This window comes from Eretmochelys imbricata, chromosome 8, assembly GCF_965152235.1.
Source record: "Eretmochelys imbricata isolate rEreImb1 chromosome 8, rEreImb1.hap1, whole genome shotgun sequence".
NCBI lineage: Eukaryota > Metazoa > Chordata > Testudines > Cheloniidae > Eretmochelys > Eretmochelys imbricata.
The window spans coordinates 12234001-12259635 of NC_135579.1; the positions used below are offsets into that span (position 1 = coordinate 12234001).

General features: G+C 39.1%; 1 protein-coding gene and 1 long non-coding RNA gene across 5 annotated transcripts in view; one reads left to right on the plus strand and one right to left on the minus strand.

Moving 5' to 3' along the window:
* LOC144269367 (uncharacterized) lies at positions 1-11174 on the plus strand. 2 transcript variants are annotated; one of them, XR_013346908.1, is made up of 3 exons: positions 1-132; positions 4004-4089; positions 11057-11174. It is a non-coding gene; the product is annotated as an uncharacterized LOC144269367 (long non-coding RNA). The 2 variants fall into 2 exon arrangements; XR_013346907.1 differs by lacking the exon at positions 1-132 and adding an exon at positions 2211-3232.
* C8H5orf24 (chromosome 8 C5orf24 homolog) overlaps positions 9523-25635 on the minus strand; it is a 20018-nt gene continuing 3905 nt past the window's right edge. The window contains exons 2-4 of one of the 3 annotated variants that reach the window (XM_077824997.1): positions 19377-19467; positions 13899-14329; positions 9523-11981 (exon numbers count right to left, since the gene is read on the minus strand). In XM_077824997.1, coding sequence (XP_077681123.1) covers positions 11941-11981; positions 13899-14325 — 468 coding nt within the window. In that variant the 5' untranslated portion in view covers positions 14326-14329; positions 19377-19467 and the 3' untranslated portion in view covers positions 9523-11940. Of the gene's footprint in view, positions 11982-12436; positions 14330-19376; positions 19468-25635 lie in introns of those variants that run through there. The other 2 variants (XM_077824994.1, XM_077824996.1) reach the window with 2 other exon arrangements.

A 25635-nucleotide genomic window follows, 5' to 3' on the forward strand; every position in this document is an offset into this window, starting at 1 on the left:
CTTGGGCCTGGGCGGCGTGGCCTCGGCCGCCATCTTGGGTTCGGGCAAAGGGTCCGAGGCAGTCAGGCCCCATCAACGGCCGCTGTGCGTGCGCTCCCCGGGCCCTGCCGCATCCCTCCCCAGCGCGCCGAGGTACTCTGGCCCCAGCGTCTCCCACCGCACAGGCCCCCCCAGTCTGCAGCCCCCCAGCGCCTCTGACCTCAGCAGGATCCCCGCCAGCAGGTGGCAGACTGTCCCCGCCATTGCCAGCCACTCCCGGCCCGAGTGCTCCAGCAGAGGCCGGGGGGGACGTGGGCTGGCGCTAGGCTGGGCTGTAGTGGTTGCGTTGACCGTTCAGCTTTTCATCACCCCCACTTTGCAAACGTGGCTTGACTCATCCTCACCGCCAGACCAGTAAAGCGGGCGGGTTACTCCGGTATTGCAGATGGAGAAAGGGAGGCAGAACGGCTGGATCAGTGGTTCTCAACCAGGGGGAACATGTATCCCCTAGCCTAGAAGACCGCTACATCAACTCACCCAGCCCTTGGCCTCCTTTTACAACCGGCTACATAAAAAGCACTAGCAAAGCCAGTGCAAACTAAAATTTCATACAATGACTCGTTTATAGGGCACTATACACTGACATGACTGTACAATATTTATATTCCAATTTATTTTATAATTATAGGGTAAAAATGAGAATGATAATTGTTCTGTAACAAAAAGGAGTCCTTGTGGCACCTTAGAGACTAACCAATTTATTTGAGCATGAGCTTTCGTGAGCTACAGCTCACTTCATCAGATGCATACCGTGGAAACTGCAGCAGACTTTATATATACACAGAGAATATGAAACAATACCTCCTCCCACCCCACTGTCCTGCTGGTAATAGCTTATCTAAAGTGAGCAACAGGTGCCACAAGGACTCCTTTTCTTTTTGCGTTGCCTAACCTGTTGCTCACTTTAGATAAGCTATTACCAGCAGGACAGTGGGGTGGGAGGAGGTATTGTTTCATATTCTCTGTGTATATATAAAGTCTGCTGCAGTTTCCACGGTATGCATCTGATGAAGTGAGCTGTAGCTCACGAAAGCTCATGCTCAAATAAATTGGTTAGTCTCTAAGGTACCACAAGGACTCCTTTTCTTTTTGCGAATACAGACTAACACGGCTGTTACTCTGAAACCTGTTCTGTAACAGTGAGCGCTGGGTGTGTATTTTTTGTAAGCAAGTAATTTTGAAGTGAGGTAAAACTTGGGGGTACACAATACAGATCAGACTCCTGTAGTCTGGACAGGTTGAGAGCTACTGGGTTAGATGATTTGCTCAAACCCAGAGCAAGAGGCATTGTCAGGGTACAGAACTCAGGAAGTCTGCTACTTAGGTCCATTAATTTTGCATTAGTTTAAGCATCCTTCTCTTATTTTATGAGCCGGATTAGGTGACCAGTTAGTTTAAAAAACAAAAGTTAGTGTTTAGTGTGAACTTTTTTCACACAACCTAGGTTTGCAGGGGTGGTGGTGGGGGGAGTGACAAAATCCCTCTCAGGGATGGGTTAGTCTATTTCATAACTTCAGTAAATAATTCCGTGTTGGCTTTTTGGTAATTGTTGTCTAAAGAGGGTCTAATTCCTTTTATTTGCATATAAGCACAGCTATCTGCATTTTTAAAAAGACATTGACTACACATACATACTTTTTGTAAAATGCATTTCCATTGCAAGAGGCTGGTAATATAAATACAGGACTATGACTTCACAGCAGAAGCAAAAGGAGGCAGTACTGTCTTACAGATGAGACAACCTGATTAACACAAGAGTTATGACAACGAGGAGTACTTGTGGCACCTTAGAGACTAACACATTTATTTGGGCATAAGCTTTCGTGGGCTAAAACCCACTTCATCAGATGCATGGAGTGGAAAATACAGTAGGCAGGTATATATATACACAGTACATAAAAAGATGGGAGTTGCCTTACCAAGTGGGGGGTCAGTGCTAACGAGAAAATTCAATTAAAGTTCTACTGTTGAGAATAGCCCACTTCCACTTTAACTTAATTGTCTCATTAGCACTGACCCCCCACTTGGTAAGGCAACTCCCATCTTTTCATGTACTGTGTATATATACCGTATTTTCCACTCCATGCATCTGATGAAATGGGTTTTAGCCCACGAAAGCTTATGCCCAAATAAATTTGTTAGTCTCTAAGGTGCCACAAGGACTCCTTGTTTTTGCTGACACAGACTAATATGGCTACCACTCTGAACAGAGTTATGAGTTATCATCCATAACAATTTTATTCTTCAAACATTAAACTACTCCTCACTAAATCCCTAAAGTAGATAATCTTCTCATCCCCATTTTATAGATAGGAAAGCTACTAGAGAGTAAACAATTTGCCCAAGGCTACAGCAGTGGCAAAAAAGAACTAAAATTCAGTTCCTACATCTGTTCTGAGCACTAGAACACTGTTTCTCGACAGCCGGTCCATGAGATCTCCCTGACACAGTTTATGAAGGCAGCAAGCTGGTCCCGGCTATCAAAAAGGTTGAATAACACTGCACTAGACCATTCAAGCCTCATAGCAACATGGACAAAAAATAACTGTTAAATCAATTTCTTACTCAAACCTTATCTGTTGCATACTTTTTGATCCATGCTAGAAGTTCTCCTCTAACTTCTATGTTAGCATGCAAATAGGGAAGTTCCATTAGTTTATTTGTGCAGTCTTTTTACACATAATTAGGGAAAATTCAACTGTTGTTTATTAGTGTGTTTCAGAGCAAATGCTATGGTAATGAGGAGGCTTAAAAACTTGCCAAGAGTGTGTCAGCTGATGCTGCCATAGAGATCAACAAGCATTTTACTATGGACTTAAATTGGATCAGGTCCAAATTTCTGCAATGAGAGAGAGGTGGCCCTGTGGCTATGACAAGATGTTTTGATTGTATGGAAGCTTATACAGTACATGAGCACATAACATGCAGTTTATTTCAAAAGTGTGCTTCATTGTAGCACAATATCAGAGTGCTAGACTCCAGCGGTGATGAGTGAAAGTAGCAGGGAATATTGTTTACAAACTTCCCAGCATGGTAGATATCAGGCCTCCCCCTTGAGCTATGGGAACTCAAGCCCTAGTTGCCTTTGGCCTTCCAAAGCTGAAATGCTGGCTTCAGTGGAGCACTAGCACAAATTTATTTGCCATCCTGATCAGACACGGTGGATGATTCAAGCACACGAAGCCAGCCAAAGGTAGGTTTATAAGGACAGTGAGCCAACCAGCTACAACCTGCTTTTTAAAATTCTATAAAGGAGGAACAGACAAGCACATGCTGCAAATTGAGCATGTCACTCCTCTTTTAGCAGACCATCAAACCAGCAGTAAAGAGAAATTCGGTAATTTTCCTTTTTAGGGGGGGTGGAGGAGAGGGGGAAAAGGGGTGGTATTCTTGCCAGAGAGTCACCCCCATTTGGGTTGAGTGTAAAGATGAAATCTAAGGATTAGCTGCTACCTGAGTCCTTCAGTGACAGATTAGCATTTGGACACTTTCCTTCGCTCCTATTTCCACTGCTCCTTAAAATTATCAGCAGCATACACAAGGTGGGAAAAAAGAAACTTGTTTATTAATGTTAACAAGAATACAGGCACAAATAAGGACAAGGAATACGGATTACAAGAATGAACTATGTCCACCATATCAAAGCAGGCAAAAAATTGTGTGTGCATATAAATGAATGCAGATGTCAAAAAACGTATTAAATAGAGAGCTTGTCTTTATCAACTCCTATAGCTTTCAGACATTTTACCAACCATCTCTTACCTAATTTTGTTTCACGTAGGCAGTCTGAGTTTGGGAATTTTTCCACTTCCCATGCTGTAATCCTTCCTGAAAGAGAGAAGCATGTAAAGAATCCAGCCTGGAGTAGATTATCCAGGAAACCATATTTCTTCCTTATCATCACCTTGCTGAATTTTGGATAAGGAAAGTGTGATTTCCAGCCTGACAGCTATTTCTTTCCCAGATCTGGTTGAATGTGGGTTCCAGCCCTGACCTCTCACCCATCAGATACCAGCTTCTTCAAATAACTGCTGCTCTGCTTGGCATCAGGTCTGTCCCCAGTTATTTATATTGCAACCCCTCAAAGTAACAATTTAGATGTGTTGCTGAAATGGTATGAATTTCATCCCAGTGGAATTCTCTTCCTTCACAACAGAAGGGACAGGAGCTGTGTGTATATGTGAATTTACACACACATTAAACAAGAGAATGGGATAGTAATCTGTATTGTGAACCAAACAAAATATTCCCCTGAGAGGAGTTGGTACTCAGCACATATCCTACACAAGTCAGGATAAATATATTGCCCCAGTCTATGCATATGTTTTTGGCAAGGCTGTTATTAAAGTTGCCTAACAATTCCAATTATAAGACCCTGTTTTCAATTGCTTATAACTTTGCCAAGCTTAAACCATTTGAGCTGAAAGTTTGCATGCAGGATGTCAGCCTCAAGCTGATTACTAATATTAAATTTCAGCCAAACTAGTCCAGCCATTTCCCTGAATGAGGCTAGGAAAAATTACATTGGTTTGCTCACATTAAAGAATTCTGGCAACCTTTTCTTTGAAAAGCTTTGGCACCCCCATGCCTTGGAGCAGGGACTTGAAATTCGTCAACGGGGTAGCCTTAGTGTCAAGGATAAGCCTTTTGTCATTCCCTGTGAAAATCTGCTGAAATACATCCAAGTTACAAGCTTAACAAATCAGTTTATATACCATGGGTGGGCAAACTTTTTGGCCCAAGGGCCACATCTGGGAATAGAAATTGCATGGCGGGCCATGAATGCTCACAAAATTGGGGTTGAGGTGCAGGAGGGAGTGAGGGCTCTGGTTGGGGGTGCGGGATCCAGGATGGGGCCAGAAATGAGGAGTTTAGGGTGCGGGAGGGGGCTCTGGGGCAGGGGGGCGGGGGTTCTGGGGTGGGGCTGGGGATGAGGAGTTTGGGGTGTAGGCGGGTGCTCTGGGCTGGCACCAAGAGGTTCGGAGGAAGGGAGGGAGGAGGATCAGGGCTATGGCAGGAGTGTGGGAAGGGGTGCAGGTGCCAGATGGGGGTGGGGGCTCTGGGGTGAGGCTGGGGATAAGAGATTTGGGGTGCAGGAGGGTGCTCCGGGCTGAAATCAAGGGGTTTGGAGGGCAGGAGGGGGATCAGGGATGGGGCAGGGGGTTGGGGCACAGGAGGGGCTCAGGCTTCCAGTGGCTCTTACCTCAAGTGGCTCCCGGAAGCAGTGCATGTCCCCTCTCCAGCTCCTACACAGAGGCGCAGCCAGGGGGTCTGCACACTGCCCCATCCGCAGGCACCGCTCCAGCAGCTCCCACTGGAGTGCCGGAGGGGGCCATTAGAGTGCGCAGGAGACGGAGCAGGGAGGTGCAGCCCCCGACCCTGCTCCCCAGCTGCAGCGCCAGAGCAGGGCAAGTCCCAGACCCTGTTCCCCAGCGAGAGTTCATGGACCAACTTAAAACGGCTCGCGGGCCAGATCCAGCCCACGGGCCATAGTTTGCCCACCCGTTATATATGCTCTATAGAGACTTTGATTTTAGAGCCAAATTCTCCAAAGATTCCATACGGGGCATCTCCAGAAGCTGGAAATGGATCACTTGATGATTACCTGTTCTGTTCATTCCCTCCGAAGCACCTGGCATTGGTGACTGTTGGAAGACAGGATACTGGGCTAGATGGATCTTTGGTCTGACCCAGTATAGCCATTCTTATGTAGGGGCTGCTTTCCCTGCAATTGCAGTTCCGGGCTGCTGTGGGTTATGCCAGATCTGGGCACCTGAGTAGGGAGACACTCTCTTCTATTCTCTCAAGGACACCCTCCACCACCATCTTTGCTGGGCCTGGGCAGCAGCAAAAAGGAAGCTGACTGATTTGAATGCAGAGAGAACAAAGCCATGGGAGGAGGAGTGGGGAGAAGACTAGATTGGGACAAAAAATGGTAGAAAGACTGGGACTGCAGGTTGGTGCGGGGGGGGAGGGGGGAGAGGAGAGAAATGGGGCTGGGATTGGGGAGGAAATGTGGGGGGCCTGGACATGGAAACTGAGAGCAAGGAGGGAGGAGAGATTGGATGAGGAGCAGGAATGGGGGAGACTGGGACAGAGAATAAGTTGGGCAGAGGGGGGCAAGGAGACAGATCTGATAAAGAAATGAGGTGTAGGGGAAGAACTGGGATTGGATTTATTATAACTTAATTTATTGTAATGTAATAGTTAAAACAATAAGGTCAAAATTAAATATTTCAGAATATTTAATTTGCAAAAAAAATCTACTTTCAGATTTCAATTTTTAGTCCTGAATCAGAATGAAACAAAATTTAGAAATCTCTATTTCTATGGGAAGGAAATTTCGTTTTTTCGACAACTCTAGTTCCAATCCTGCTAATGACCCATGTCAATATGATACAACCTAATGGAATTTGTTGATTTTTTTCTGTTTGCTCTTTTAAAAACTTAGAAAATTACACACATACAAACCTACATTAAAAGAACAATACTGTATTAAGGTTGCAAAGTCAAGCACTCAAAAGTAAGGAAATGCCACACTTAAGATTGCTTGTGCAACTTTAAATTCAGCCCCCTTGTGCTTATGCATTATGACAGTCTAATTACAAAGGCAACTTCCTAATTTTTGAGTGCTTGATTTTACAATTATAATACTGTTCTTTTAATGTAGTTGTGTGTTTAATTATCTAAACATAATATTAATATAGAAAATACTTGAAACAGAGAGCACCAACCTATACATTGTTTACTATGCACATTACAAAGGACTAAATAATAAAACTCATTTTCACCATTACAGAAAGTTTTATTCAATAATTAGAACAGGCTTTCGTGGTATGCAAGGTAAATATAATATACCATAAGGATCTGAGTCAAATCTTTATAACTGTTTTGACATAACACTTAGCAGTTCTACAAGGCTTTTCATCGTCAAAGTGCTTTAAAATAATTAATTAGTCCCTCCAGCACCCCTGCAAGGTAGGTAAGTAATTTTTCTTCACATTTATAGATGGGTAAATGAGGCGGACCTATTCCAAGGCCAGAGAGAGAATCTGGGCCAAAGCCACATTTAGAATTTAGGAGCTTCCTGGCTGCCAGTCCTATGTGCTTAGACTATGCCAGTCTCTCAAATATAAAACAATAGTCAACCATAGGCAGAGATCCTAGTAAAAACAACAAGCAAAGCAACGAAGCAAGCCAGCCAAGCCTAGCCTTTATTTCTCACAATATAGCTTTAATGCTAGCTTTTGGAACATTCTTAATTTTGGTCTCAATGTGAAAGGCGGCTCTGCCTAGCCACCATCTCATCATGTTTAACATTTATTATTTCCATAAACTCACTTGAAATTATTTGTATTGCAGTACTACCTAGTGGCCCAGGTCAGGCATCAGGGCTCCACTGGGCTTCGTACTGCACAAAAGCATAAAAAACAGCCCTGCCTCACAGAAAAGCTTGGTATCTCACCAAGTAAATAATGTCTTTCTTAAAACAAAAGGACAGTCACCACTTAGAAAACTCTCCCAAGATGCCCTACTTGTTTAACAGCCATCCAAACATTGCTTTGAGCAGTGTCAAAAAACTGACAATCCTGGAGTCTCTCAGCATGAATAAATCATAATGCGGTTCTGTCGTCAGCGACTCTGCACCTGGCATTATACACTGCCTGCATATTGAGGGAGCAGATTGCTTTGCAATTCTTATTGTTCAATTCATTATGTGGCAGAGAGAACACAATAGCCATGTGAGTGGTAAAGTAGCTCCCAGCACAGCTAAAAAGTCAGTATTGTTGTGTGATATAATTTATGAATGACTTTGTATTGTATACTTACGGTCTTATGGAAAATTAACGGAGTTACTCATTTTCCCCTAAGAATTGCATCTGAGAACTGATCTATACAGTAAGATGTGGTAGACTGCCTGGAGTCTGACTCACTCTGTTCTAAATATATCCAATCGCCTTGAAAGCCAGGTCACTTAGAACAACCAGACCAGTTTAAGTCAATCAAAACTGGCATTGGATAGCTTTATCCAACCCTGAGTAAGAGCCACTATACTCCTTTGCATAGTCACAAGCTATAGTTTCTAAAATGATCCATCCCTATCCACATTTAGTGTTCTTAGAGTACTTATGACAGAGTAAAGTATTTAGACTGTCTACACCCACTCTGTCCCCAAAGTGCAGCTGCTTGGATAAGTATAGTCCCTCTTACTCCATAATTACTGACACCATAGGAGCAACACAGGTTTTTGGTATTTTTCTAAAGGGTTTCCCTAACAATGTAATTACCCACACTGGAATATAGCCAGGACACAGGAATGAACACACCGCTCCTACAAAAACTGCCATATTTAATGACTGGGACAGAAGGTTGGAATACTCCATCTTACACTCAAAGAGGATGGCTTTGCTTCTCTAACTTTATAACCATTCATGAGACTAACAGATTTCACCTGCCTACAAATATTTTATAGTCTTCTTCTTTACATTTGACTTTCAAATGACTTTTTCAGTGTAATATACAGACTATGAACGTTGGTATACCCATCACTTACTATTCCTTCCCCTTCCTTTGTATCTGTAAAGACCACATAATGTATTGTTTGTTTAAAACAGGCAAATATTTCAGTGCTATGGTTTTGGTTTTTTGTGAGAGTTTTAAATCTAATCTCAGAAGCCCAAAACTACACAAAAATAAACTGGTACATGCAGCACAACTCATGAGCAACTCTAAAATAACAAATTGTCATTCACATGCAGTGAAGGGAAAATCAAAAAGGAAGTACAATGGAAGTTTGCATAGTGTTGTTATAAACAATAGTATAAACAAAGCTTTTAATCTATTTATGTACTTATATGACACCCCTCCTCATGACTGTCATATTTAAGCATCAACATAAGGATAATTTCAAAGTTATGAAAACTACCTTGGCTACATTTTCCATTCAATAATAAAAGAGTTGCCGCTTCTCTATTTTCTGATAACTCGCAATAAAAGTGGGATTTTTTGTTAGGCTACAAATCTGCTGGCCCTTGCTTATGAAGAACACTTGGCCATTTATCACTAACAAATACAAGCATCAGTTTAGCAAATCCTGTACCGAAGAAAAAAATTAAGTCATATGGTGACATCCCTGCGGGGGTGAGGAGGTGGAGGGAGAAATCTGATGTAGTTAAAGGTCTTTCCCCTTTCTCTCTCTCTCTTTAAAAAGAGCTGAAAATATATAATGTAGGGGGCAAAAGGAAAATAAGAATGGATTTAAAATATAATCCATATAATAAATGGCATAACATTTGCAGTATCAAATTTAGGTCACTTGAAAACATGAATGAAGTAAAGTAGAAGGAAAAGCAACATCCCTACATTCACAAGAGATGAGTTAATCTAAGGCCTTATTGAAAAGTAGCTCACAATACTGCCACTCCATCTTCTTTAGAAAGAGAACAACCAAGTTTCAGAATGGTGTAAAACAAGAAAAAAATATTTGGTTTTAATGTATTGACTTTATTAATAAATATACATCCATATGGTGATGTAAATACAGATCATGAAGACTACTCCATTCCCATACACATAATTGCACATGAGTAGCTCAAGTTCATGGACATAAAAACAAACAGCATCTAAACAGGCTTTTTACAGCAGAGAACAGGGTGCGGATATTAGTTATTTATTGGGTAATTGACTCCTCCAAAATAACCTGTGGGAAAAGCAAACTGTGAAATATTAAGGAATCAAAGTGGTCCAAATTACTACATGATACGCAAAAACTTCCTAACAATTTATCATATCATTATACTTTGCAAAAATTTTAAAACATAGATTTACCTACATGGGGAAAATAATTGCTAGAAAAAGGCTCTAGTGTGTCTACTAGAGTTCAAAAACACATTTAAGCAATTTTAAAATATATGTATTATAATAATAAAGGGAACAAACTTTTGTGATCAGAAATGAAGTTTGCAGTTCCAAGTTTTTATGCTTATGATCAACTGCTTTGTATTTTTAATTTTCTGTTGGAATAGCATTAAACTTTATTGTACATGTAATACAAAGAACAGCAGAATCACAGCTAACGTAACCTTTAGACAAATAACCTTGAATTGCTCTGCCTTTTAAAGCTCTTCAAAATGGAAAAAAAAAAAGTGAAGTTCTGATATCAATTACTTAATATGTTGCAGATAAAGGTAATTCTTTCCCCAAACATATCACTCCATTGACTAGGTTTGGTTTTGTCCTGACTGAATCCAAAGAAAACTTCCAGACAAAATGAAACTGTATTATTTCAGAACAAAGATATTTAATGGGTCTTGATATATGAAGTTGTGTGTGATTAATTAAAAGCAAATACAATGTATAAAGAATGTGTTGTTTTAATGACAGAGCTAACAGTTGATATTTAAAAATTCCACTTTAGTATTAAAAGTTAGCCACCTTCTGATAGATTTTTTTCCTGCCAATATGTGCTGCTAGCATTCTGAAAATGTACAGTGCAAAACTTCAAAAATAGTAGCAAAATTATTGAATTCTAAAGTTTATGTAATTTTAATTAGAAATTGAATAGCAGTTATGGGATGTATTTTAAACAGTGGCCTTTGAGTTGTCTCCCTATTACTTAGGTTTCACTTATGTATAAATAAGACATTAGAAATGTGATATTTAAAAAAAAAGCATTAAAAACACAAACTTGACATATAGATCATTTTTCTCAACAGTGTTAATACATAACAGTAACCCTATCTTATGAAGAGCAGAATTGTTGTACATAATATAAAATTAGCGATTTACCTTACAAATAATGTTTTCATACTATAGTGGAAAAGGCCAGTTTTCCCACTGATAATATCAAAGTATAGGCATCAACATGCTGTTTCAGTGTTTGTCATGACAACAGACAGTGTTACAAAAAAAGCACAATATATTTTGTAGGTTATATATAATAGGAAAAGCAAAAACATTTGAAGATTCCATTCGTATTTCACTTTGACTTCTTGACTTCTCTCTCTTTCTCCCACAGCATGACACCAGTAAACTGCAGTTATGGATAAAATAAACCAGAATGAGGAAGTGCCCAGCATTGCACTTTCTGGTCTCATTGCCAAATCTAAGGTGCCAAGTGGCCCTTTACAGATGCCATGAACACATTTTTCTACTTTAGTTCATCCTTTCACAATTGACAGTGTTCATTCTTTTTACTGGGATTATATTTCATCTGATATTAATAAACACTATAATGAATATAAATTGTTTAGATGATTTCATTATTTCATCCACATACTTGAATACAAAATTCATTATTCTAGCAGAACAGTAATACATCTGCATTATCTCCTGACACACGGCACAGCACCATTGAGTAGATGCACAAGTGAGCAATGAAACGGGTGAACAGGATAAACAGAAGGAGGTAAGAAGTGGCGTTATGCAAAGGTACATTGGTGACATGCAACGTGTTCCTTGCCAGCGAGGTGTGAAACTCCTGTAGTTATTACATTCAGCTGAAGAAGACTGCTTTCCAGGAAGAGTTCAGGAAAGGGCTTAAAGCAGCCTTTTGTTGAAAAATCATCTGATAAAACAGCCAATATAACACATATCCTGAGGGTGAATTAGCTCATGTTAGCTTTTTGTGTGTATCAGAAGTTACACCATTCAGAAAAATTACTAAGAGTGTCATATTTTTCAGTTTGTTGAGGAACAGAAAGTGTAACTTGACTTTATAGCTTCAGCATGGAGAAACTATATTTTAGTAGCAGTTTAGCTGCCATTAGTTTACACATTGACTAAGGAGCCATCCAGTATTGTTGAGGTTCATTGTCTTAGTTGCCAGTGCATACATAGTCCCCCAATCACAATTCAACACACCTATTGTAAAGTACAGCATAAAGTCCAGCTCATTATGTGTTAGGCATCACTGGAACACCTGAAGGCTTGCTGCTTTTTTCCTGATAAAAAAGGTATGAAACATGACATCTGTTTCTTAAGTTGTCATTATTGAAATCAGAGTTCTCATCAAAATTACAGCAAGCCAGACTTTATCTTACAACAAAAACTATTGGTACTGTTCATTTTCAACAAAAGCTATAATTAACCTGAAAGATTTCTGTTCCCAAAAATCTGCAAACATTATACAACTCCCACTGGTATTTGAAGCTACAAATTCAGTATAATTTTAAACTATATTTTAAACAATTTTTATGTAAACTTTCTTCCAGAATTAAAAGCTTTAACTCAAGCAAGAGATATTTAGAATAAATATAACAATATGCAATATTGAGGAATGTTATTTTCTAAGTGTAGGTGGGTGTGTGCATATTACACACACATGCACACGCGCACTTTTTTAAACCAAACACACACAGTTGAAAATGGAACTGGTTAGATGCAGGAAAGGACTCAGTTTGAGTCAGAAAAAGATATTTATAGTTAACCAACATAGTTTTTCAACTTGCATGCATAGATTAATTCCTATGAAATGCTTTCTATCTGGGGTCTAGCAATTTGGTAAACTGTATCCTGTTTGAACCAGCTATACAGTTTGCTATTATGAATCATGAAAATGTTATCCTTTGGTAGATATATAAGCTTCCATAACTTAAATATAGTATAAATGTTAAACAATGGGATAACTTTATTCCTGGAAAAACTAAATCTGAAAAACTGGCAACAGTGTAAAAACGTTTAATCTATAAACACACTAAACTAGTACTTTAAAACTTATTAACTGCTGCCATCAAAGCACATACTGTGAAGGCAAAAAACAGCTTATATAGCTATTTACAGATTTAAGAACATACTGTTTAATATTACTGTCTATTCAGTTTGTTACTAGAATTAACAGTACTTATTTTGTAGTTTTTTATAAAATATATCAGATTTTTAATTAATTATTTGCAGTTTGGTATATGTACTCTCAGGCATTTTTAAAATTATACAGCAGAATCCTGTAAGTAGCAGAACTACAAGATCTGCCACCACCTAAAGGCAAATTAGCTCATGTTTGTAAGGCGCTTTTGAAGATGTAAAGCGCTGCATAAATGTTTATTATTATTATTATACATTTTCAAAAAATATTTTTGGAACATCAGTGAGACCTGACAATGCTACAGTAGAGCAAATAAAAACTGCCTGAAATTAGCACTTTAAAAAAAATAGTTTTTAAAGTTTCAAAATATTTATGAACAATTGAGGTCTGTTTCAGCTCTAGCAAAAGCAGAAAATTTAGTTTGCTCTCTATTCCCACCTATACAAAAAACCCACAGGCATTTCAAAACTGTAACAGAATTCTTACTTGTAAAATAGTCCAGAATTGTTTGTTTTGTTTCATCAATTATAAATTCTTCTGGACAAGATCTTTATTATGGCTTAGGCTCACTTCATAGCCAACAGCCAAATAATGTTTTCCTGCTTATTTCAATTTCTTGGTGCATAATCACACAATTAAATTTTCCAGAAGTAACTGTGAAGCTCAGGATATGAGTATTACTTTAAGGAAACACAGAAGGGCATAATTTAAGAGTTTACTTATAAACCTATGTAAAAAACAAAAACAGAGCCATACCTATGCCCTTTCATGTTACATTAAAAATTAGTGGATTGCACGTTGGACATATGAACAAAAAATAAAATTTGGAAAGCCAAAGTTATAGAAATATTACATAAAAATGTGAGAAACATGCCAAGACTCAGCATTTCCTCGTTAAACTATCTAATTCCTTTATTTCACTCATTGGATTGTTTGACTTTGCTACTAGTTTCACCAGCAGCATGTACTCCTCTGTTATGCACCATAGGATAGGGAAAAGCTGCACTGCCACAAGTATAACTTAGATTTGCAAGCCGTGATAGAGCTTTAATGCTACCTGGAGGTCTGCCTGGGCTGACTTTGTATCCTGCAGCTTTAGTTGTACCCAAGGGTCTGCCTGGACTTGTTTTAAATCCAGCTGCTTTGGTGGTCCCAAGAGGTCGACCTGTGCTGGTTCGGTACCCCGCTGATTTTGTGGTCCCCGATGGCCTTCCACGTTTACCAGAACGGTTGAGGTTTTTCTTTTTCTTTAGTTCATCTTTTGTCTCTATATTCCTGACACTGGTGGCCTGCAAGTGTGTTTCATTTAACGTGTCTTGTCTCTGGCATGCAATTGGTTTGTGGCTGACTGTGTGGCTGTATTTGCTTTGCTGTGTAGAATATAAGTCAAACTGATCAGTGGATCTCACATTGTCTTCGTTAAGGCAAGAACTCTTGCCAGTCCCACAGAAAGCTGTATTACTGCTGGCAACAGGATGCATCATTTTTCTACCAAAAATGAAAGACAAATATGTATAAATATATAACATGACATCATTTAACCAAAAACATTCGCTTTTCCAACAGCTATGAAGGTTCCCTAAAATTACCCTGAACTGGCTGGAATGCAAACCACTTAGGCAAACAAGATGTCTATCAACAGATTCAAAAAATCAAAGGTAGCATGACATTTTAAAAAAAAAAAAACTTTCGAACACATAAAATGATGTAAGAAGTGCATCAACAATAAAATTTAAATGATCTGGGCTTGAAATAGCCTCTCACCCACAGTGGAAGCTTTCCAGGGTGAATCTAAGCTTTCGTTTGGGGAAAACAATTCTAGCCACTTAGTTGCATCAATAACCTATCAAATGAAAAGCAATATAGTGTCATCTTCCTGATTCAGCAGACGGCTCCCAGTGCTTCTGCTGCTGCTTCTAAGTTTTCCATAACTGCTGCAGTGTGAAATTAACAATCAATTTCACTACTGCTATCCAGAACTTTGTGAAAAACAAAAAATTGATAAGAATCCAGTCAATTTAATTCTGCTGCAAGCTAAGAAAGTTACAGACATCAGCTGAGGTAAGTACTTAAACTAGTCACAGGCAAGAACTACCCTAAAACAAAGGATGTCAGCAAGTAGATTAGCAGAGACACTCTCTCCCTTCTGCCACTCTATTACCACTATCAAAGCAGGCAGCAGACTCTGGAACAGCAAGGGGAAACCAACAGAGAAAAAGATCACTCTCTCAATTCATTCAGGGGGCTTGAAGGATGTTGGAGCTTAAATTTATCCAACACCTACTAGCTTGAGCTAACACCCTGCTAAAATGAATGTGGTCAGCTCACATCTCTCTGAGTCATGGTTTAAATTGGTTCCCTTTCAAACAGGGTTGGATGACACTTCAAAGTTTTTTTTTTTCACAACCAGAAGTAACTGTAAGCAGTAGGTGCTCAGCACCTCTGAAAATCAGGCCAAAACCTGCCACGAACTATTCCATCCAAGTACACCTTAAGCTACCTTTCACAGCATCAAGAAAAATATTGGCACTTGAGAAATAAAACTTGCACAGCACAATTCCTCACTATACTTGGCATAGCTATTACATCTAAAAGCATCAAATTCACTCACACAAATTAAGAATTGAAACAAATAAAGCACACAATATGTAAGTTCCAGAGAGAACTGTTATACAGAAGTCACCCAGCCAACCACGTCTTTCCTAAAGAGTAATGTATAGATAGATACATTCATTTTAACATCTTTAAACAGTGACTTGAATTTTAAAATTAGTAATTTTGTTACTATACCTCAGATACATTATTGTAAGGTGCATGGAACTTGCACTGACATTAATGAGAGTTCCCTGTGTGCTGCAAAGGGAAAATATTCCCCATAACCATTAAAGAGCTGTTCATGGCTCATGGAAAACTCTTTTGAATATTCTAGTTGATCAAGTCTGCAAATATACCTTATTTTACCTGCCATCTTTCCAAATGCTTTATAACATTCATGTGAAATAACATTTTCTTACCAAAAGACATAGGACCAGATCTGCTTTGCATCAAACCACTAGCAAAATCTGATGGGATAGAGCTGCCATAATCAGTCACGAGAGGATCAAGTCACTACAGAAGTAACAGCTCCTACACCATTATCCTTCTGTGCCCTAGCTGCTGACATAAGGGGCATGGCTAGGACACCCTTAGACTTCACTGATAATCAGTTGCAGCTTCAGCTTGGGGCTGTTGGCAGCCAGTGTACCCTTTATGCTGTTTTAACTTAGGCCTGGGAACCAGACCAGCACATAGCAGTCACAGGATAGAGGGAGTGCAATGGTCACATTAGCACACAGCCTATGCTGTGTAGTTCCTAAGCCATAGCTGATGATCTGGCACAGAATCTTTTGTTTATGAGATCCCAGTGGGTCACTTTGAAATTATAGTACTAGCAGAAGTACAGATCCGGCATAGGACTCCATCAGCACAGACCCCTGTAATACTGCAGAGTAGCACAGACTTCAACGGTGGGAATTTTTTTATTTATTTCCCTCATATAAACAAGGTTTTAGATGAGTAGCTAGTGATATCTTTAGATGAATGCCAAATCTAGCTCTCACCATCTCCAGTACTGCCAATTCCATAACCTTCTTTGGCAGCTTCTCCCATTTCTGAACAGTGCATCTAGTGATGCCAATTTTTCCTAAAATATTCTCTGGTGTAGCCCATCACTTCTTGTTCTGTCCTTGGCGATGGAAAATAATTGATTCCTATCATTTTTAGTACATCCCTTTAGTTATATGTAGGCAGCAAGCAGGTCTCTTTCTCTAAACTGAACATGCTTCAGTCTTATTTTTCCAAAGCTTTTATTATGTGTGCTTCTTTCCTCTGACCTTTCTTCAGTTTAACTCATCTTTTATTAAAACTTGATATCCCAAAATGAATGCACTGTGCCCCAACTCAGACTTAACCTGTGACTGGAACGGGTTACAGTCACAGGTTATCTCCCCAACACTACTAAACACATGCCCAATACCCATATTAATAAAAATTCTGAGTAGTCTCTAATCAGCTATGTAGCCAGCTGAAAAAAAGTATGTGTTAAATAAATGAATCTTTTTTCCATTATAAAACCCATTTTTCAGCAGTTTATAAAACAGCCATAAACATTTGATCCAAGCAGAAATATGGAATGCAAGGCCTCAGCCAAAGAGTGACAATTGATCATTTTTAACAATTTATTTTACTGGCTTTTAAAGGTACAAGGAAACCAAAGAAAAATATGTCTTACAGATTCATACATATTTGCACAAATCTCCATCAATACTGCAAAGCAATTGTGGCCTGTTATGTCAATAATCTGCAAATTAAGGGTTTATAGCATCCTGTACCTTTATGATATATTGTAACAACTTCTTACATATCACGTTCAGAATTCACACATTAAAAGGAGTGACCCTTATGTTCCAGAGATTTGCTTTAGATTTTTTTTTAAATCAAACCAGCAGAAGAAAGTAATATCACAGCCAGATCTTCAGAATAGCTTCATAGGGTAAAATCACCAAAAACCGTATCAGCACTCTTTGTCTGCACATCACTTCAGTGCACTCTAATCCTAATTCAGGTACAAAAAGGTATGCACCTGTCTACGATGTTCCAAATGGGTTGTCTGTTGCCCAGCTGGTAGCACCCCTTTAAGGCCATGTCTACAACTGAGAATTGATCTATTTCTAATTGAGTTAAGCACGAACTGTTCAGTATATTCATATTAGCCAAGCTTATTTATATTTTGAATCACTGTAGTTTTGCCTCACTTCCACACTAGCACCATTTTACCCCTTTTCTGTTGTAATGTCTTCTAGATTCCTATCATGCAGATCCCAGCACAAATCTCAAGAGCAATGGATCCTGGGAGATTTGAAAAGGCCACCAGTGCACTCTTGGACAGCAGTGAAGGACAATTTGAACCATTTTAGCACTGTCTACACGGAAGCTAAATTTATACAGGCTGAAACCATTCAGACTAAGACAGTATGTAACCGTGCTGGAAGCAAATCTAATCCAAACACTATCTGGAATACACAAATTATTTGGAGTACATGTACATGGTCATGAAGTGCCTTACAAGCATGACAAGGAGACCACAGTTTTCAGCATGGCAAATTTCTCCAGTGTACACTAGGTCAGTAGGCCTTTATGTTAAATATAGGGAAACAAGAAATATAATAAATGGCTTAGTGTAGCCAAACTTAAATAGTATCACACAATTGCTTGCAGGGTCTATTTACTGGCAGAAAGAGTTCACAACAATACAAAAGTTGAGTCTCTTTTCTCAGGGCTGACATCTCTCCCCAGCCACCTCTCTCCTTCAGAGGGCATAGCATTCGTAGCAGTTGTAATCAGCTCCAGTTGGGCATTTCCTGCTTCCTAATGCTTGCTTTAACCCTTTTCTAACTTCTAAGGTGCATGGGTATATAAACCTTATCACAGTGCATGTGTAAATATGTGAACATGATTTTACATGTGCAATACTTAAATACAGATGCAGTAATAATGTAGTTCAGCACATCCATGTTTTAAATGGTTGTTATAACACAGATTCTCTGTGCACTATAATACAGATTTGTTGAGCAACATATGGTGGAGCAGTCATGAAACCATAGTTAAGGTTGCATTACAATTTCACTTTCAAAGTAAGAATACCTAGTAATCCTGTGTTGTTTAGAAAAGGACAAAAAATGTAAGATACCATTTGGGAAGAGCACGAATTTTTGGTGTGGTAATAACAGGTAAGTAGTTAAGTGTCTGTAAAAAGCAGTCAAAAACCTTCTGATTTTAACACAGTCTCACCTCTCTTTCGACTCTTCATTATAGTTTACATTACAGAATTTCCTGAGACTTCTCATGATATTTAATGCATGCATGAGGGTTCTGCAAATTCTCCTTTTGTGTCACCAAGTTGTGTTAGTGTAATGGAAAGATATAACAAATAGCAAGCAAGCACAACATGCATATGATGCTAGATTTGTAAATGTTGATATAATAGCTGAGAACATTATCAGAGTAATAATCAACATTTTTCCTTCAATGTCTCATTTAAACATTGGCACACAGACTCTAGCTTTCAGGAGAAGCTCATGGCTCTCCAGTCTGCATTAATGGCCCAGTCACAGAGAAAATTGGCTTCAGCTGAGCAAGAGCAATGTCACACAAGGAATCGGACAGAATGACAGAACAGACACAACGATGCACAAGGGAGGCAGTCAGAGAGAGCACTGCCAGGCAAATAACCACCACCCCAAATTACTAGCACCATTTTCCTCCTATTCAGGGTCTACCATCCCCTGCCAGCTGCATCCCCTCTCCACACAGGGAACAACAAGGAGTCTTGCCATGGCTTCCAACATCCACCTCCCCAGCCACTCCAACACTACAGCAGGGAGTTCTCACCCCCAAATATATACCACTAACATGTAAAATGCTGCAACTTCATCTTTGTGTACATACTTGCACTTACTTCTGACAAGTGATAAAATTCTCTAGAGACAAATGTTACCTGTCTATACTTGATGATGTCAGAATTGACACATGAGGAGCAAAGCGCAGATCACAGAGAATGTTTCAGAGTTCTTGCAAAAGGGGGGAGTCTGAAAAAAGGTGAGACAATCCAGTTAAAAACAGACGACAGGGATGTTTTTGGAATGCTTATTATTCTCTCTGTATCGATCAATTTTTTCATCATGCTATGAAAAATTCAAGTAATAGTAAAGTTTACATTCCTTGTTTTTATTTGTACCATTTTCAATGAGATTTTTACAAAATAAAAATGTTCAGCTGAAAGCTTTAATGAAATCTTAATTATGTTGTCGCGACCATCCCTAGCATAACTCTACTGAGGTCTGAGTCAGAGGTTCACCTTACAGTGGGAATTACAAGAATGTTTTCTGTGTGTTGCATGTCTGTCCACAGAGTGGACGTGACTTTGTTGGCAGAAGGATGTAGAGTATGAGTGAGTACTGGTCTACACACAAATTTGTATTGGTTTAGCAAAAGGTGTGATTTAAAACCCATTCAGTTAAACCCATGGAATTGTGTGTGTCGACACTCTTAAATCAATAAGAAAAGGAGTACTTGTGGCACCTTAGAAACTAAAATTTATTTGAGCATAAGCTTTCGTGAGCTACAGCTCACTTCATCGGATGCGTCCACTGAATGCATCCGATGAAGTGAGCTGTAGCTCACAAAAGCTTATGCTCAAATAAATTTGTTAGTCTTTAAGGTGCCACAAGTACTCCTTTTCTTTTTGCGAATACGAACTAACACGGCTGCTACTCTGAAACCTGTCTTAAATCAATGTAAACCTGGCTGCTATTGGTTTATCTTACACCTGTAAATTTAGATGAGCAAGGTAAACCAATATAAACAGTTGTAAACCAATATAAGTGCATCCTCACAAAAGTTTGAACCAATTCAATTAAATTGGCTTTTAAACCAATCTAACTTAAACCGGTGCAGCTTCTTGTTTACAAGCCACAAGAACAGTTAATATGAGAGATGGGTATTATGGTAGTGAAAAAATATTACTTCAGCTACTCATTTCCCTGCTTTTAGAGGTTTGTGTTGGTGTCACTTAAAAAACTTCTTCTTTCATACGGTGATAGTCAAACAATGAAAGCAACAGCATGACTACAGCTGGATCTTAAGAAGTCTTTTATCCAGTCTAAAGAAGAGGGGGTAGCCATGTAAATGGCTGAGACACTTCCAAGAAGAGCATGGATTGGGCAATAGTCCATGATGTGTCTGACAGTTTGCATCTCACCACAGTCGCAGTTTGGTAATTCCCTTGCTTTCAATCTATGGAGTATGTGTATCTTCCATGTTAGATGCGGATACGGTTTAGAGCTGTCCATATGCATGTGGGGAAGAGAAGCTTGGCACTTGCACAGCTGGGTCATCGATTAGATTTTTGTTTGGTACATCAGCAGCCACCCAGGCTTTAGACCATCTTCTGCAAACATCCTTATCTTCTATAAGGAGGGCTATGTCATGAGACCAGAAAGGTTTTCTTGATTTTAGTCAGTGGCGAGGGGGTGTTAAAAATTATAACTGGTTGTAAACAAATGGGGTTTTATGGTAATTTCTTTTTTTTAATAGGTGTTGCTGCGGCAGAAGGAAGAGAACAACGGGCCAAAGGATTTGGAAAAAGAGGAATGGGTGGCCTAGGGAACTCCCCTATAGCGGAGCATGGGAGCTCTACGTGCAACATAGGAGTCAAGGAATAAGATCTTCTTCCCTGGAACTTGCAAGGCATTTCTGATGGGGACGCCTATGAATCTTGGGGACAGTAGCAGGTCCGAGCAGGACAAGATAAACCCTTAATGGCAACCTCAATAATGTTAAAGCAGATTAACTTCCCAAATACTCTGAATGTTTAACAGTAAAATGTGCTGATCTGTTATTACAAAGCATAAAATCATAGAAATGTAAGGCTGGAAGGGCTCTCAAAAAGTGATCCCGTCCAGCCACCTGCACTGAGGCAGGACCAACAAAAACTCCAAGACCATCCCTAACAGATGTTTGTCCAACCTGTTTTTAAAAACTTCCAGTGATGGGGATTCCACAACCTCCCTCGGAAGTCTATTCCCAAGCTTAAATATCCTTATAGTTGGAAAGATTTTTCCTAATAGCTAACCTAACTCTTCCATACTTCTTATCCTACCTTCAGAGGACATGGAAAACAATTGATCACTCTTCTCTTTATAACAGCCATTAACATATTTGAATACTATCATCTCTCCTCTCATTCTTCTTTTCTCAAGACTCTATACATGTTCAATTATTTTAACCTTTTTTAATAGGTCAGGTTTTCTAAATTTTGTATCATTTTTGTTGCTCTCCTCTGGACTCTCTCCCATTTATCCACATCTTTCCTAGAATTGGACACAGTACTCCAGCTGATGCGTCACCAGTGCCAAGCAGAGGGGGACAATTACCTCTAGTATCTTACATAGAACACTCCTGTTAATACATCCCAGAATATTAATTTTTTGCAACTGCATCAGATTGTTGACTAATAATCAATTTGTAATCCACTATAACCCCACATCCTTTTCAGCAGTACTGCTACTTAGTCAATTATTCCCCATTTTGTAGTTGTGTATTTGGTTTTTCCTTCTTAAATGAAGCACTTTTATTAATCTTTATTGAATTTCATCTTGTTGAATTCAGACCAATTCAATTTGTCAAGGTCATTTTGAATTCTAATCCTGTCCTCCAAAGTACTTGCAACCCCTTCCAACTCGTTGTCTTCAGCAAATTTTTATAAGCATACTCTCAGCTCCATTATCCAAGTCATTAATGAAAATGGTCCACACCCAGGACCAACCCTTGAGGGAACCCACTAGATACACCCTCCACGCATGACAGCAAACCACTGATAACTACTCTTTGAGTATGGTCTTTCAATCAGTCAGGCACCCACCATTTAATAATTTCATCTACACCATATTTTCCTAGTTTTCTATGGACATGTGAATGTCATGTGGGACTGTGTCAAAAGCCTTACTAAAATCAAGATATATCACATCTTCTGCTTCCCCTTATCCACTAGACCAGCAACCCTGTCAACAAAGGAAATTAGATTGACTTGGCATGATTTGTTCTTGACAAATCAATGCTGGCTATTCCTTATCACCCTATCATCCTCCACGTGCTTACAAATTGATGGTTTAATAATTTGAGGTTGCCACTAAGGTTTTGCATTAGAATGCAAGTTTGATAAAGTTGGGTACATATTGCTTTTTGGGATCTCCTGGAGAAGGAAGTGAAAGCCTTATGGAGTGTTACCAACTGTGACCCAGGAATCTCTTAGTACTGACAGGCACAGGGGATGCAGAGTGTTTTACAGGGATCTCTGAGGGCAGGTTTATGCATAATAATTCATAAAAGCATGGCATGTGAGGTCCCTGAGAGCCAGAAGCCCACTGAACATACTAATCACTGCAAAACATATGTATGCATAACATTTAAAGAGTTGTGTCAGTACTGAAAATTATGTTTTGAAGGCAGGTAACTCAGAAGTGACACGTCTCAGACAGGTTCCTTTTAAGCAGATGGTAACAGACACTTATCTGTGTGTCTGGCTGTGTATTAGGCATTATACATCTCTCAATGGATGCTTGTTTGCATATTGAGCCAAATGTTAATCAAGAGATTGCATAATTTTCAAGAGACAAAATTTACAGGGAGAAAAACAGCAAGAGGGGATCTTGTTTACAAATAAAGACAATGGATTGTTGGGGTATATTTAGAGGTGGATCCTTCACTGAGGAGGCAAGCTAATAGTGTGTCTGTCTTATGAATGGAGGGTGACAGGCAGCCAAGTCTGGCTATAAAATGTTGGAAGGACTTGAGCACTGCTCTATAAGACATGAAAGTATCTAGTTAAGTCAGTCTAGGTCATAGAAGGCATATTATGATTTCATTTATATGTAACCATTTTCAATACTTCCACTTTCTATTACTTAAATCTCTATGTTACTTGTTTTCACAATAAATGTACCTAAGTACTGTGTGTTAAGCGGAGTGGTGACCTGAGGAATAACTGGTAAGCTGGGGTATACTGAGAGTGTCCAGTGGAACAGGGGCTAGAGACACTAAGTAGATGCCCAGAGGTGGATGGACAGGGTACATTCTGATGAAACCTGAACTATCACAGTTTTTGTTTGTGTTAATATAATCTTATGCTTTAAGCTTAGAGCAACTGGGACCTCTCTTTCACCCCTATGGTCCACCCGACAAGATGATGGAAACTGTGCTAACCCTATGTTTAAATCAGCTTTTCAGTTCAAAGAGACAGAGAGGGTATTTTTAAAGAATAATGCTAGCCAAGCCATGTTACAGACAAACCACTTAGGTTATGTCTGCACTCGTGCTGTGTTTGATGACAGTTGTCAAACACCATGCCCTCTACTCCCTCCTTAACCATGGGTTAGGCTGCTTTTGTGGACAGGGCCAAAAGATGTTCAACACCAGAGGTGGAAAGCATGAATAACCACTAATAATCAGTTGATCATAATTTCTTTCAATGTGTATTGAACGTGGCTCAACTTATCTACATTAATGGGACAACTATTTCCAACACAGAAAGTGGAGTCCTGTCCACAGTAGGGAGATTTCCCCCTAATGTTAACACCAGTTCAGCTCCACCAGTGGTAGCAATATAAAAAGGAAGTTGTAGTGTTGACTCACAGATGGTGTTTTTAACAATATTGATAAGACCCATTCTGAAGAGGTTTACCTGACGCAGAGTTAAAAATTATGACAATAACTGGTAGCGCATCTACACTATGGCTCTCAACACTCTGAGCACCATTAGGGTTGAAGTTGTGTTGAGAAAAATGAGACATTTTAAAAAATGGTCCTAGTATCCTTGCTATAATTGTGCTAGAAATAATGTTTAAACATAACTAATCGTATTTTCTGAAATCTCCTGCTACTGAATTACCAGCTCCACTGGTGGCTATCACTGTGATAGAGCTAGTGCAGACTTGGCACCAGCATTATATCATCTCGTCATCTAACCTTGATTAGAACAAGTCTGCACGATGTGATAATAAAAGTGCCAGAAGTCACCAGTGTTCTATCTGCACTAGTATTCCCAACCGTCGCTACTACTGGTGAAGCTGCAACAGTGGAAGAGCAAGGTAGAATGTTTGTAAAGTCTAGTGTATACAAGGCCATACCATGGACAGTACTGGGATGGTGCAAAGTGTGAAGCTACAATGTTATGGAGTGCAGGTTCCCAAATGTGCCCCAAATTACTACTGGAGGAGCACATTTTACCTTTGAACTGCCAAAAGAAGCAACACACATACTATATTGTTTTTACTGCTTCACCCAAGGATACAGACAATGAGAGATACACGGGCAGTACAACGTCTATAAAATGAACTATATCCACAAATAAAAGGAACAGTACAAATACCTAAAAAAAGTTAATATTTATCAACTCTTGTGAAATTAAGACCTTGTTTGTTTTTTAAAACACTAAGTGCTTACTTTTGCAACATGTAAATAAAGCTTTAAAAATAAAGTTTATAAAAAGAAACGTTCACCTATCTTGAATATTCCAGTGAATTAAATAGGTTTATCTCAGTTATGTACCCAGCAAAATAGACAGAGCATAAATAACCAAATATCTATGTATTTATCTTTTATTCAATACTCCATTAAAGTACATTCACCTGCAAAAAAAAAACAAACAAAAAAACCCAGCACAATTGTCCAGTTTAATATTAAATTTGAGAAACACGCCTAGTCTGTTAAATGGGTAGAGAGAGCTTTCACTCTGAGATTTTATTAAAGCAACATATTATAGGTGTTCTGATGACTATATTACCATATAATGTCTCTTTACACAAAAGCTAACTGTTGTAACAATTCTCTTTGTTTTTTTTTTTGTTTCTGACATTTACATAACAAGGATTTGTATATTTGTTGAAACTTCCTAAATAAATTAAATATGCACAAGCTACCTGTAAATCCTAATCTCCAACACCAGCAAACTTTGCATGTAGTTTTTCGAAGTCCTATCAGCATTTCTACAACACACACCACCAAGACACCTAAACAGACATGCCAAGTACAGTCTACTTCTGAAGCTAGATAAGAGTTTCCCAAACTGCAGCCATGAAGCATTTCCTGGTGACCCATAGAAAGTAGACTGGTCACATAGTATGGCTTTTTATTTTGCACTTGCTAAATTATATTTTTAAAATCTAAACAAATATTAAATAATTCCTAGTATTTCCCTT